Source organism: Macaca nemestrina, chromosome 10 (genome assembly GCF_043159975.1).
Source record: "Macaca nemestrina isolate mMacNem1 chromosome 10, mMacNem.hap1, whole genome shotgun sequence".
In the NCBI taxonomy this organism is placed as follows: domain Eukaryota; kingdom Metazoa; phylum Chordata; class Mammalia; order Primates; family Cercopithecidae; genus Macaca; species Macaca nemestrina.
This window is the reverse complement of record NC_092134.1, coordinates 78,465,625-78,480,467: the sequence shown is the minus strand read 5'-3', so window position 1 is coordinate 78,480,467 and position 14,843 is coordinate 78,465,625. Positions and strand designations below refer to the sequence as shown.

The window sequence follows — 14,843 nt, the reverse complement described above, 5'->3', positions numbered from 1 at the left end:
AGTGGTGCTTGCCACTAAGGTTGAAGGATCAAGGCAGGCATCCCCACGATGATCAGACACCTCTAAAATGTGGGTGAATAATCAAGCAGACATCCCCCCAGTTATTAAACACCAAAGGAAGACTGTCTTCCCAAGTACGTGACCGGCACTGGAGTTTTGGGTTCATGGACAAAATGTGTCTCCTCTGTCTCTACCAGAAAAGGAAAGGAACTGAAATTAAGAGAAGGGAGAGATTGAAGGATGGCACCAAGATTGAACGGAGAAAGAGGTTGAGGGGTAGTGAGAGAGGTTGGAGAAGAGAGTAAAAAGAGGCTGCTTACCCGGTTTAAAATTGGTGAGATGTTCCTTGGGCTGGTTGGTCTGAGGACCAGAGGTTGTAGGTGGATCTTTCTCATGGAACAAAGAACAGGAGGACGGAGGATTGATCTTCCAAGGGAGGTCCCCCGATCTGAGTCACAGCACCAAATGTCACGCACGTCCGTGTGAAGAGATCACCAAACAGGCTTTGTGTGAGCAATAAAGCTTTTTAATCACCTAGGTGCAGGTGGGTTGAGTCCGAAAAGAGAGTCAGCAAAGGGAGATGGGGTGGGGCCGTTTTATAGGATTTGGGTAGATAGTGGAAAGTTACAGTCAAAGCAGGTTGTTCTCTGGTGGGCAGGGATGGGTGTCAAAAGATGCTCAGTGGGGGAGCTTCTGAGCCAGGGGAAGGAATTTCACAAGGTAATGTCATCAGTTAAGGCAGGAACCAGCCATTTTCCCTTCTTTTGTGATTCTTCACTTGCTTCAGGCCATCTGGATATATACGTGCAGGTCACAGGGGACATGATGGCTTAGCTTGGGCTCAGAGGCCTGACAGTTTGGATCTGCTTCCCTGCCCAAATCTCATGTCAAATTGTAATCCCCATTGTTGGAGGTGGGGCCTGGTGGGTGGTGATTAGATTGCCGGGTAGAGTTTTCATTAATGGTTTAGCACCATCTCCCCTTGGTACTGTATAGTGAGTGACTTCTCACAGGATCTGGTCATTTGAAAGTGTTAGCACCTCCCCTTTTCTCTGTTCCTCCTGCTCACACCATGTAAGATACCTGCTCCCACTTTGCCTTCCATGAGTTAAAGCTCCCTGAGGCCTCCCCAGAAGCTGATGTTGCTATGCTTCCTGTATAGCCTGCAGAACTATGAGCTAATCAAACCTCTTTTCTGTATAAATTACCCAGTCTCAGGTATTTATTTATAGCAGTGTGAGAATGGACTATATCATTCTTTAAATGAAATACTCTCAGCTCTTTCTGTTCTCTCGTGACCAAGATAGCCTTAACTTTCCCCTCAGCTTGCCCAGATAGGTTTCTTCCTGACTCCAGGCCTTTGACCTCCCTTAAGAATATTTGCTTTAGAAAAATTTATGGTAGTTCTTTCTATTTCTTGAGATGTAAATCTTCTCACAGCCTCTTTCCAGTTTTACAACTCAGGAATATCTTTCTCTAGGACCTGAGAACCACCTCTTTGAAATGCAAACATCAAGGAAGGTTGTGCCCCTGTCTCCTGGTTTCTGTGGGTGGGAAGGGTAGGAAACTTGGAATGGGGGCTTTTTCCAAATTGCAAAACTATCTTAATAGGAGAAAGTTCATTTTTTTCTTTTGGTATGGCGAATTAGTAAACACAGATGGTTTAAAATTTTTCCACCCTAGCCCTTTGTCTCTGCCTCACTAGGTATCAGATTTAGTTTGTGCCTTCTCCCCTAATGCTGGCAATAGCATCAGAACAATATCAACTTCTGTTTATCATGTCTGGTGTAACTTTTTCCTTTTCACTTTTAGTTATGATTTCCCTCAAATTCCCTCAAGTCCCTCTCTTCCTGTCATTTTTTTTGCTCATAATTTATTAGGCAGCCAAATAATACACTTCTGGAAATGCATGTATCTTACTTCTCCCATCCTATTAATACTAACACTTTCTCAGGGGAGAAATGTGTCCAAGATGCTCTGAAACCACATACTGCCTAAGAGAGCACTACATGTGCTCAAGCCCTGTTTATTGACAAAACATTTAACTTCCAAAGCAAACTACAGCTGTTAATTAGCTTTAAAAACATGCCATGATTTTAAAAAAATTATTTGTATTGTTTTCTGCCAGCAGAAATAGTGTTTTCTTCCCCCACAACGGCTAGAAGAGACTCTGAATCCTACTTATCTCTTTTTCTATAAAGATGCAAAATTTTGGGTAGAAAAAGAAACTGGATTTAAGGAGGAGCCTCCAAGTTGATTTCTTCAAAGGAGGTCTCAAGAAGAAAGATAGGACTCTGGTGTTGTGGAAGATTTTCTGGAATTTAGTTAGGAACACAGGGATGAACAGAGGTATAGAGGGAATCCTACTGTGAGATGAAGCATGCTTTTAGAGCCAGAAAGTGAGATGTCCTTCCTCTCTTAGCTTGGGCCCTTTGAAAGTACTAGAAACAAACTTGTCCCCTAAACTTGATCCTGAAGTCTCCTAACTGCCCTTGGCAATGTCAAAGCTTGGGAGAAAATTAAGGCTTTGTCCAGTTTACTGTGGTCCATATTATATATTTTAATACATACATAGTAGATACACCAGTGTACAGAGAAACAAAATGATGTGTCTAAGGTCTTTTTCTGTGCATGCAGCTTGTGGCAGCATTAGGATGTAGATTCCAAATCGCTCAGTCTGGTCTTCTTTCCCATGTACCATGCTGCCTTTCTCCTGCAGAATTTGGGGGTTTGGAGGACCAAGGTATAGGGGCTGGATGTTGAGGGCAGTGCAGTTTCCTGCAAGAGGTTGGAATTAGGTTCTTCTATGAAGCCACTTCTGTCAGACCACATGCTGTTGTGGTGGCGGAGAAAGCCTGCAATGGGAATAAAAAGGATACATATCATGCATTTTTGAAACAACTTTGGGTACTGAGGTTAGTAGGAATTTTCATACCTCAGCTGTGGAAATGTTTCTCAGTATTATAAGTGATATTTAAAGTCATTAGCAGCAGCAGCAGCAGAGTCATGTGACTTACGGTTTCTGTTCTTTTCATCATGAGGTGAGATTCCTGCAAGAATTTACCTCTTACTGTTTAATACTTATAAAAGCATATATTTATACCTTTATTCTTTTGTATAGATTGCTGAGCACTGTTGGAGAATATCACTAAACCACTATCAATTCATGTTCTGCACCTTGAAATGAGTCTAACATTATTCACCTATTCAACTAGCAATGCATTTTCTATTAATAATTATTTCTCTTGTTTTTTCCCCATAGTAGAATTCTCAAATTTTTACCATTCTTTTCCTGACTCACACTTTTTAGTAATGACCCTACAGGAAAAAGAGAGAAAGAAATAGGCAGAATTTTTCTTGACTTCCTCTCCAGATGACCAATATAACTGTATTGACACATATAATTTTTTTTTCATTTTGTCTTTGCTCTAATCTCAGAGAAATATCTGTCACACTACTTTATGGCTAGCTACACCCTCCAAAAGTGCCTTGGATCTCATCTCATCCCAGTTCTCAGTGACTTCACACCATCATCATCCCTGATATGGTTTGGCTCTGTGTCCCCACCAAAACATCCTGTTGAATTGTGATCCTGAGTGTTGGAGGTGGGACCTCATGGGAGGTGACTGGATCATAGGAGCAGATTTCCCCCTTGCTGTTCTCATGACAGTGAGTGAATTCTCATGAGATCTGGTTATTTAAAAGTGTGGAGCACTTCCCCCTTCTCTCTCTTCTGCTGACCATGTGAATATGTGCTTGTTTCCCCTTCCCCTTCTGCCATGAATGAAAGTTCCTGAGGTCTCCACAGCCATGCTTCCTGCACAGCCTATGGAACCATGAGCCATTTAAACCTCTTTTCTCTATAAATTACCCATTCTCAGGTAGGTCCTTGTAGCAATGTGAGAACAGACTCATACAATCCCTTCCCTCCTAAACCATGGCCTTTCCCATTCTATTGATTCTTTCTTTCCAGGGAAATATTTACTGTATGCTGAAACTTTCCCCATCCTAGAAAAAAATTATTTACCTACTTTCTTTTCATCATTTCTTCCTCACTTTTCATATTAATATTTTAAAGTCTTGTCACCCAAATAAAAATATTCTTATCAAGGTTAGTAATTGTTATCTAGTCACAAATACAATGGTATCTTTGCATTCTCTTTCCTATTGGATATTTTATGGTAAATGTTACTGAAGACTACACCCTCCTTCTTGAGAGAGACATCACTTGGTTTCTAATTGCAACTTTTTTTTTCTAATCAATATTACTCCTTTATATACATTGTTTCTTGATAAATCCTTAAATATTAATATTTCTAAGTTTCTTTTTTACTTCAGATTCTGATTCTGCATACTTTCTTGGGTAAGCTATCTTTCCTCACGCCTTCACCTATTATAAGTAAGCCTTGAACTCCAAAAACCTCAATTTCTAGATTCCTTTATCCAACTGCCTTATGGATTGCTGTTTGAGTTTGCCCTCCAAAATTCATGTTGGAATTTAATTGCCATCGTGATAGTATCAAGAGGTGAGGTTTTAGGGAAACAATTAGGATTAGATAAACTCATCAGGTTGAGGTCCCATGATGGGACTGTTGGCTTGATAAGAAGAGGAAGGGAGAGCTGAGAGGGCATGTGCTTGCTTTTTTACCATGTGATATTCTCTGCCATGTTATGAAGCAGTAAGAAGGCCCTCACCAGATGTGGTCCCTCAACCTTGGACTTCCCAGCTCCCAGAACTGTAGTAAATAAATTTCTTTTATAAAGTAAAATAACCAGCTTGTAATGTTCTATTATAGCAACAGAAAACCAATGAAGACATGGGCCTCTTTTTTATAGTATTTTAGAAGTACCTTACACTCACCATGTTCAGATACAAACTCATCAGCTTTTTCTAAATAGTCAAACAAGATAACTAGATATTCTTTCAGTACAGTGTTAATCTTGACTTTCTCTTTACACTGCTATTTTACAATTTTGCAAGGGCAGAGATTACTTTAGAGATTTATGTTGGGTAGAGATGCAAAGAATTTCCATCCAGTGGAACCAGTAATCCGAGAGATAAAGTTTATGCTGTTATTGAATATTAACCAGTTTTGTATCTAATATGGCAATCTATTAAGTTATCTCTCTGTATAAACTGACTTCTCAAATAGTCTTTGGACCAGGTCAAGCATATTGCTGGTACCTTTAGTAATTAATGAGTTCAGTAAAGTCTTTGAACATGTTTATCTACATTTGCATGAGAGTCATTATTTTACCTTTTTGAAAATTATACTTTAATATATTTGCCTTCCAAAGTGTTATTCCTATTTTACTTCATTCTTAATAAAATGATATTTACATCCATTTAATCGCCCAAGAGGAAACCTGTATGCCTTATCTTTCTTTCTGTTCCTTATTCCATTTTTCCTCCACCAAACACAAGTCTAATCGGTCCTAGCTTAGACATTTTACCTTCTAAATATCTCAGAATCTCACTCATCCTCCCCTCCATTCCCACTGCCTACAGCTTATTTCTGATCATCACATTTCTCCTTAGGTTTCTGCAGTCAATTCTTAAATTATTTTCCTTACTCCGCTGGCTTCCTACCCAGTCCATCTCCCATACTTCTGCCAGAATCATCTTTCTAAAAGACAAATTTAATCACATCACTTCCTTTGTAAGTTTTTCAGTGGGTTCCTGTCTTAGACTAAATCAAAACACTTAAAATAACACAGGAGACTTTGTTTTATAACTTCCTTTCTATTTATCTTTCTTATTTTCAGTTTTGATCTTTCTCCAGCACATCCCCTTTCTCCCACTAGGCATAAGGTGTAGTTTCAGAACACAATGTGGTATTCCATTCACCTGTTTTTGAACTTATCTTTCTCTCTGCCTAGAATATCAATATTCTGCTTTTCCTTTTTCTACTCTCCTCGGTCACCTTCTCCCTGTTCAATGTGGGACGCATCTGTCCAGACTTACCTTTGCTACATCTTTGCCAACACACATCGTTAAAAAAAGTAATGTCATCTTCTGAGAGGTTAATTTCTGGTCCTTATGGCATTTAATGAAAAGTATTAATAATTGCTGATTTTCTTGTCATGTTTTTCACTAAACTATGTGCTCAAAGCATCCTGTGAACATTTCTGTTTATTCCGTATAATGCTTCTCTTGCTGGTGAGTTTACAAGAAGGCAAGTACATTTCAGTGGTGACAAAGGTAGTGAGAGAATTGCTACTTAGCTTAAAGGGTCAAGGCACACAGTAAATGACGGTCAGATCCAAGTACAGGTAGTGAGGCTTGCCCTGATCCACAGTAACAGCCTAAACTCCTGCTCAATCAGGGCCATATGCTGTGATCAAAATGGCATTGACTTGAATTTCAGGAGACCTGGGCCTTAGTTCTGGCTCTGATACTAACTAGTTGCATGATCTTGTTAAGTCCTTTTCTTTTCCTGAGCCCATTCAAGTATAAAATGGATTTCAGGTAAATGAAATCACAAAATGCAAAACCACAGACAAAAGAAGACTGCTGTATCTTCTTGTCTCTTCCTCAGTCTTCCCTTTGTCTATACTGTCTCATTCTTTCCTTGGCTGTGGAAGGTGGAAAGATAATTTCTATTTGCCCGGCATAATCCCCATTTTCTAAGTTGTAGTTCAAATGGATCACCAAGGCTACTTCCAACGCTGCCAAGGCACGCAACTTCAGGTGTCAACATTCACATCAAAAGCAATGTAAGCATTGTTTTTGAGGATGTGCAGAGAAGAGGAGGTCCCGGCTTCATCCACACTACTTTACACAGTCCTTCTGGTAGAAAGAGCCTCTAGTAATTATACTGTATAGCATTTTCAGAAATATTGTCTTACGTAAGTCTTATATAGAGAGATGACGTCCACAAGATTCATCCATGCCATCACATATTGCAAGGCTTCCTTTCTTTTAAAGGCTGAATAATATTTCACTGTATATATATGTCACATTTTCTTTATCCATTCATCCACTGATGGACATTAAGTTTCTTTCCACATCTTAGTCACTGGGAATAGTGCTGCAGTGAAAATAGGAGTGCTAATGTCTCTTCAGGATCCTGATTTCAATTCTTTTGGATAAATACCCAGAAATAGGATTGCTACATCATATGGTAGTTCCACTTTTTATTTTTGTAGGAAACTTAGTAAGGTTTTCCATAGCCTTTGCACCATGTTACATTCCTACCAACAGTGTACAGAAGTTCCAGTTACTCTACATCCTTGCCAACACCTATCTTTTTTTCTCACTAATAGCCATCCTAACACGTTTAAGGTAATATTTCATTGTGATTTTGATTTGCATTTTCTTGACGATTAGTGATATTGAGAATCTTTTGATATACCTGTTGGGCACTTGTATGTCTTCTTTCAATAAATGATAATTCCAAAATATATAAGAAATGTCTTCAACTTAATAACAAAACAAACAAATAGATCATCCAATTAAAAAATGGGCAAAGGTTGACAACCATCCCTTTGAGATGTAATTATCAAGGAAGATAGAACCTTTCTCTTCCAGTCTCCATGGGCAGGTGGACGTCTAACTTAAGCACTTTGTTTTAACTTGCAAAACCACTTCCTGTCTTAAAAATATGAGAAGTCTATTTTTTTCTTTGCATAAAGCCACTTGACTGACACAGATGGCCACTCCAATTACCAGGCAAGTCTAGGGTGAACTGTGAGCCACAGATGATTCTGTTAAGTCTCCTTACTTGAGGACAAAGTATTGTTTATTTGACAACAGCCATGTAATGGGTTGTATCTGCTTGGCTACGTACAAGGGTAAGATTTCGTTCTGTCTTTGCAATCTGTTTAGTGGATGTTCTGTAATGCATATCATAGTCTGCTTCAATGCTTATTCAAAAATAAAACTGCTTTCTTTCTTTTGCACCTTTGTGGAGTGATTTCCTGGGGTGGGAGGAGATTTTGTTTTTAATTATATTTTCCCAACAGAGGCAAAACAATGTTGGTAAGAATTGTAAATGAGGTGGAAAAATATTCACATTTTCATGGTGTGCTCCCACTGTCCCTCCGCCTTGTCTAATCTCTTCCTACACTTCACATCTGACAGTCCCTCTTCAGAATTTATTTTGATATAAAAATAACTGTGTCCAGTATCATCATCTATAAAATGGGGAATAATGAAAGATCTTATATCATAGGATGAAACGATTTAATATCCATAAGTGCTAAGGATTCTGTCTGCTATGTAGTAATACCTACATATATTTGTTGTTATTGGTAATATTATCATACAGAACCATCTTACATCAAAGAGAAGACTGCAGCTACCCAACTTACATAGGTTCCACCAAGCGCAAAACAGATAGTGCTTTGAGTTACCCACCATTTGGGGGTATCTCAAACTAGTTTTCTTCTTTGTCTTGTGCTCTGAATGAACATTCCCCCCAGTCCCTCCTGTCTCTTCTGCTGCCACCAGCAGGGTTGACCAAAAAAATGAACTTCCACCTCTAGATATGGTCACTTCACAAAGAGAATAAATATTGGCCTGTGCTACCTCAGATCTGGTAAAAGAAACAAAAAGAACAACAAAATATAAAAACTTTCTCCTTGGCTCTGCCTCTTATAAGCATGATAAAGGTCAAGTGGTTTAAATGTCAACACAGGAAACAAATAGAAAGGGCTGTGAATTTGACATTTTTGAGCATGGTGGAAATCATGAGGAAAGGTGTGGGTCATCCTTCCTCGGAACTTGGAGGAAGATTAAAACCTCTTTCCAAGCAGACACTAAATGAGAAGGTGGCAAGTGAAGAAAGCTGTTGGCTGGGAGTCAAGGTCCTCTTTCAATAGAAAGGTGCCTGTTTGACTTCATTTCATGTTGCCATAACAATACCACAGATACGGCAATTTTTAAAGGAGAGAAATTTATTTCTTACAATTCTGGAAGCTGGCAAATCCAAGGTTAAAAGCCCGCATCTGGTGAGGGCCTCCTTGTAGCATCACCCTATGGTGGAAGATGGAGGGGGAAGAGCACGAGAGAGCAAGAAACAAGACACAGCCAAACTTGGTTTTATAAAAAGCTCACTTGAGATAATGAATCCTCTCCCACATGGATTAATAGTGACATTAATCCATTTACTAGGACAGAGCCCTCATGACCTAATCACCTCTCAAAGGTTTGACCTCTCAGCACTGCACTGGGGATTGAGGTTCCAATATATCAACTTTGCAGGATTCATTCAAACCACAGCAGTGCCCTTGTGCTAATTACAGAAAGGCACTCACCTTATGTGAATGAATTAGAAAAAATTGGAACACGCTCTTAGAAGATGAAAGCCCTAGAGTTTTTGGATGGCAAGCTCAGTAGGGCGGGATTCTAATTCCCATTTGCCTGCTCAGCTGGGTGTCTCTGGGCAATGCACGGGCTGCACAATGCTACACGGTGGCTGGCTGAGTGCTGCTACCACTTCCTATCCACTACTAACAAGTAGTAGTTAACACCTGGGACTTGAAACGACATTATAATGGAAGATCATTAATCTCCAGGAAATAATTACAGACTCTGAACAAGGGAGAAGTGGGACTATTTCCCAGCAGAACTGAAAAAAATATCCCACTTAGCCCTGACTTTGATTGTGGTGAGTGAACTTCCGCCTTCCATATTTATCACACAGGCTTTAATATTGGCAGTACTGAGCTGTTGCTATAGCTCTCCCCTCTTCTTGAGATTTCTTAAAGGGTAATAGAGGAGTGGATTGAGAGAAATAGGTTATAGCTTTGTGAAAAGATGGTTAAACAAATGCACAGGACATTGGAAAAATTTGGGAACTACTGTGACCCCTTCCTCAGCCAAAGACTGCGTCAGGAAAGAAGAGATCTCTCTTATTTTTCTAGGTAATTGTAGAAAAAAATTCTACAAAATATTTTCCTAATTTACTTGAGAGAAAAAGTGTATTTAATTTATAAATTTATTCTATTTCATTGATTATGATAAACTATCTTTTGTAAGACTCGTAATTATTTTACATTTTCACTTAAGGAGGCAAATAAAGACAACTAAATTGGCTGACACTATGAATTTTAAGGCACAACCTAATTTCAGAGATGTTAAAATGTGGAAAAATGTGTGCCTTAGAATCAATAAAATGCAGCATTTTAAAACATACAGGTAATGGTTTAAATGCTGTAATGAAGCCCCATCACAGGCAGAAAATGGAATCTAGTTAGGTACTGGAAATGTGTGACTCCTAGCAATACTTTCTCCCTAGCAAATCAATTCTGATATTTTAAAATACTAACCTTTAGACAAAGTTGGGACAGGTTTGTGAGAGGAACTTGTGTTCTGGGCGTTGCATAGATTGCCCAGAAGTGTATAACCATATAAATCCTGCACACAGCCTGCTTTGTGGAACATCTTGGCATTTTTCTTGTGCAAGCCTGACATCTGCTGGACAAATGACACTTAAGCAAAGTGCTGCATTTTAGAGTATATTCAGTTCTTGGCAAGAACCTACTTGTGGAGTGAGTATACACTACACATTGAGAAGAATTTGCATGTAATTTTTATCTTTCTTCTTTTATAGGTAAGGTGTTTTTTCCTTCTGTCTTCTTTTATGATTTTTCCCTTTATTTTTGATTTTCTGTAGTTTAAAAGTTACATGCTTAGGTGTAGATTTTTGGTTTTTTTTTTTTTTTTTTTTTTTTTTTTTTTTTTTTTTTTTTTTTTTTTTGCGTTTATTCTTTTCAGTGTTCTCTGAGTTTTCTGGATCTGTGGTTTGGTATCTGACATTCATTTGGGGGAAATTCTCAATTGTTATTGTTTCAAATATTTCTTTTATTCCTTTCTCTCTTTCTTCTCCTTCTGGAATTTCCATTATGCATATGTTACACCTTTTGTAACTGTCCCCTTTCTTGGATATTCTCTTCTATTTTTTTTCAGTCTTTTTCTCTTAGCTTTTAAGTTTTGTTGGTTTTTATAGCTATAGTCTCAAGCTCAGAGATTCTTTCCTCAGCCATGTCCAGTCCACCAATAAGCCCATCAAAGGCATTCTTCATTTCTGTGACACCATTTTTTATCTCTAGCATTTATTTTTTATTCTAAGGATTTCCATCTCTCTGCTCATCTGTTCTTACACACAGACTACTTTATCCATTAGAACCCTTATCATTTGAGTTGTTTTAAATTTCCAGTTTGCTAATCCTAACATCCCTGTCATATCTGAGACTGGTTTTAATGTTTTCTCTGTTTCTTCAACCTGTTTTTGCCTTTTACTATGTCTTTTTTTTTTTTTTAATAACTAGACACGATGTACTGAGTAAAAGAAATTGATGTAAATAGGCTTTTAGTAATGTGGTGGTAAGGTTTAGGGAGAAAGGAAGTGTTCCATGGTCTTATGGTTAGGTCTGAGTCTTCCAGTGAGCCTGTGCCTCTGGATTGTGACTCTCATCTGTGCTTCTCAGTCCTCTCTGTCCCCTTTGATGGGACGGGTTGGCTAGAGTAGGCTGGAGTTGCATGTTTCCCTTCCTTCAGGTCGGTTAGTCTCTGATAAAACCTCATCCGGTTAGGTTTTTGGTATCTAGTTTCTCCCGAGGGAAGACTTTGTTAAGAGGAATACAATGCTCTGGTGCATTTCAAAATGGTTCCTTTCTCCCGTCCCCTGTTGGAAACACTAGGGGATTTTTCTCCAGTATTTCCTGTGAGAACCTGGTTGAGCTCCTAGAAGTAAGACTCCCAGAAATAAGGGGCCTCCCAATGACTGGGTCTCCCTAGAGTTTTTATTTCTCAGACTGGTCCATGCTGAGCATCCAGTAATTCCTCGGTTATTGTCCGGGTTCTCTACTGTGGTTCTGATTGCTGGGGGAGTTTATGCTTTGAGGTTTTTGCTCCGATAAGTCATAAATCTTTGTATTTGCCCATTCTCTAATTTGAGGGGAAGTGGTTTGCCCTGTGACCCACTTCTCTGATGGGTCTAGAACGGTTACTAATTTTTCAGTCTGTTCAGCTTTTTACTTATTGTTTGGGCAGAGTGGCCACTTCCAACTCCTGACATGCCAAACCAGCAACTGAAACCATCTGAAACTTCCTGAAGTGCGCATGACATATTGATGCCTTCTGCTATTTACCTCTTTTGTGGGTGACTAAGTATATACATATGATTCATATACCCTGAGATGTTGGTAGTAGGTAAGAGAGAAAGAAGAGTTTTAGATTCCTAAAACCACAGAGAATTAGAATTAAAACAGTTAGAGTTGTAAATATATTTGTGTGTCTGAGCAAGTACCACTGATATTTTGGAGTATTAACCAAGAAAACAATTGGACTAGAAAATGCAGAAAATGGTACCCAGATATCCAAAACAAAGGAATCTCTAAGCAAGGTTTATTTACTTAATTCAATAAAGATTTTAATTTATACTATCTGGGGAAAACACCATTATCCCTTATGTCATTTTCTTTGTGGTTGTAGTAGATGGGTGGTTAAAACTACAGGAAGACTAATTTTCATTAGTTTAAATAATAAATTACTGGCCAAACTATTTAAAGGTATAAGAGATTCCTCTGAAAGAAAATTAATACTGAAAAACTCATATCTGGAGGAAAGAAATTTTAGCTGTAATAAATAACAGTGTGAAATTCATTTCCTGCTTTGACAAGGGGAGGGAGAGCTATGCTCATCAGACCGTAGTTGCAGAAAGGAGATCAGACCCTAAATGAGCATAACTGGGAGGTACACTGAGGAGTCTGCCGAGTCCAATGATGTGGGCTGATTAGAACATAGCTGAAAGCAGGTGTTGGGATATTGATTGCCATGGCTGGTCCTCACCTGTTACAAAACTTCTACTACAATGCGTTTCAAACTTCAATATGCAATGAATTATCTAACCTAAAGATCTTGGTAAAACTGTGATTCATTACGTCTGGGGTAGGGGCTGACAGTCCACATTTCTAACAGAATCCCAGGGGATGCTGATGCTGCTTGTATCTGTAGACTACATTTTGAATATTAAAGTTCTACACAATGTCTCAGGAACAGCATTTCTCAGACTGTGATTACCAGACCAGCAGCAATAGCATCACCTGAGAACTTCTTAGAAATGCAAATTCTTTGGTTCTATCCAGGCCAACTCAATCAGACACTCTGGGAGTTGGGATCCAGTCATTTGTATTTTTTTTTTTTTTTTTTTTTTTGAGACGGAGTCTCGCTCTGTCGCCCAGGCTGGAGTGCAGTGGCGCGATCTCGGCTCACTGCAAGCTCCGCCTCCCGGGTTCACGCCATTCTCCTGCCTCAGCCTCCCGAGTAGCTGGGACTACAGGCGCCCACAACCGCGCCCGGCTAATTTTTTGTATTTTTAGTAGAGCCGGGGTTTCACCGTGGTCTCCTTCTCCTGACCTTGTGATCCGCCCGCCTCGGCCTCCCAAAGTGCTGGGATTACAGGCGTGAGCCACCGCGCCCGGCCTCAGTCATTTGTATTTTAACAAGCCCTCCACGTGATTGTGGTGGCTGCCAAAGCCTGAGCATCATTGATCTAGAGAAGTATTTTCCAGCCATAATAGAATCACCTGGAAGCTTAAAATAATTAGTCATTGGTTTCCAATTAAATCAGAACCACAGGATGTGGGACCCTTTATTATGGGTATTTTTTTTTTTAAAACCTTCCTCATTTGATTACAATGTGCAGCCAGGTTTGAGAACTGCCTGAGAGAGGCCCACTTACTTCACGAGTCTTTGCCAGCAAAAGCCTGGTGGTGGGGCGGGTGCCTCTGTCTGCTGGGCCAGCGACTCTGACTCTCCTCCTCTTCACTGTTGCTTTGCACCTGTAACCAAGATCCCACAGACCTCAGCCAGAGCCAAGGGGGAAAGGGGGTAAGGAAAGGTGCAGGTGGCAGGTAGCTGTAGGGGAAGGAGGCTGAGTGTATTTGAGAGACACCCTCTTCTGTGGTGTCAGGGACACAGTAATGAGGAAGGCAGGAGCTGAGGTGTGGCTCTACATTCAAGGAGAGGTGACATACATGCAAGTGATATTTCAAATAATCACGGCTTCTTTTGTGGCAAGGATTAAAAAGCTTTTTAAAGAGATCCCAATACCTCATGGAAGTACCTTCCATAGACCCAGGCAAGAGGAGTTCTGAGTTTTAGAGGGTCAGAAGAGTTGGTGAACTTAGACAATGTAAAGAGTTGGTGGACTTAGAGAATGTGCCCATGTGTCCTGCACTATTCGTTTTAGAACGTTCTTTGGTTACCCAGAATCACAAGGTTTGCTGGTCAAATGGCCCCAAGCCGGTTGCAGGAATGTGCACTGGTTTTGACTGATGACTGCTCTCTCAAGGGCTGACCTCTCCAGTATTGTATGCAACCTAGGCCCGAATGATGACTGATGGCTGTTTGTGTAGGTGGGAGCTTGTGGCATTTGGATGTGCAGGCTCGGGTGACCAAACATGGGCATGCAAGGTCCCTGATGGTATAGGACAGGTCTGGGCATGGGAAGAGAAGGGGACAGGTCAGGAGCTGGGGAGTGGTTCTGCTCACACTGTCACGTTCTAGCACAGAAGTCCTAAGAGTCTGAGAATCCTAGATTGAAATCTGGACTTCTAGGTCTTTATGGTTAGATATTTGTCAAGGTAAGGGAGAATTTATTTTATTTAAGAGTGGTTAGCTTTGTGTAAAACTGCTCTCCATTTGTAATCTTATGAGGACCACAGCAAATGGTAATGACAGGTGTACTTAATGAGAACATTAAATGGCAATCAGATCAGGTAAGTATTACCAAAGGAGCTCTGAAAACTTGACTGCTCTTAGGAAACCAGGCCTCTTTCTCTTTCTCCCTGTATATTAAACCTGAATTCAAATCAGAAAGTATATATCTGGCTAG

General features: G+C 39.8%; 1 protein-coding gene across 4 annotated transcripts in view; it reads right to left on the bottom strand.

The window, feature by feature from the left end:
- Positions 1 to 2,535: 2,535 nt before the first annotated feature.
- Positions 2,536 to 14,843, bottom strand: part of LOC105474210 (thymocyte expressed, positive selection associated 1) — a 34,495-nt gene continuing 22,187 nt past the window's right edge. For all 4 annotated transcript variants that reach the window (XM_011728694.2, XM_011728692.3, XM_024790512.2 and 1 more), the window contains 2 exons: positions 13,689 to 13,788; positions 2,536 to 2,855 (listed from right to left, as the gene is read on the bottom strand). In XM_011728694.2, coding sequence (XP_011726996.1) covers positions 13,690 to 13,788 — 99 coding nt within the window. In that variant the 3' untranslated portion in view covers positions 2,536 to 2,855; position 13,689. The remainder of the gene's footprint in view (positions 2,856 to 13,688; positions 13,789 to 14,843) is intronic.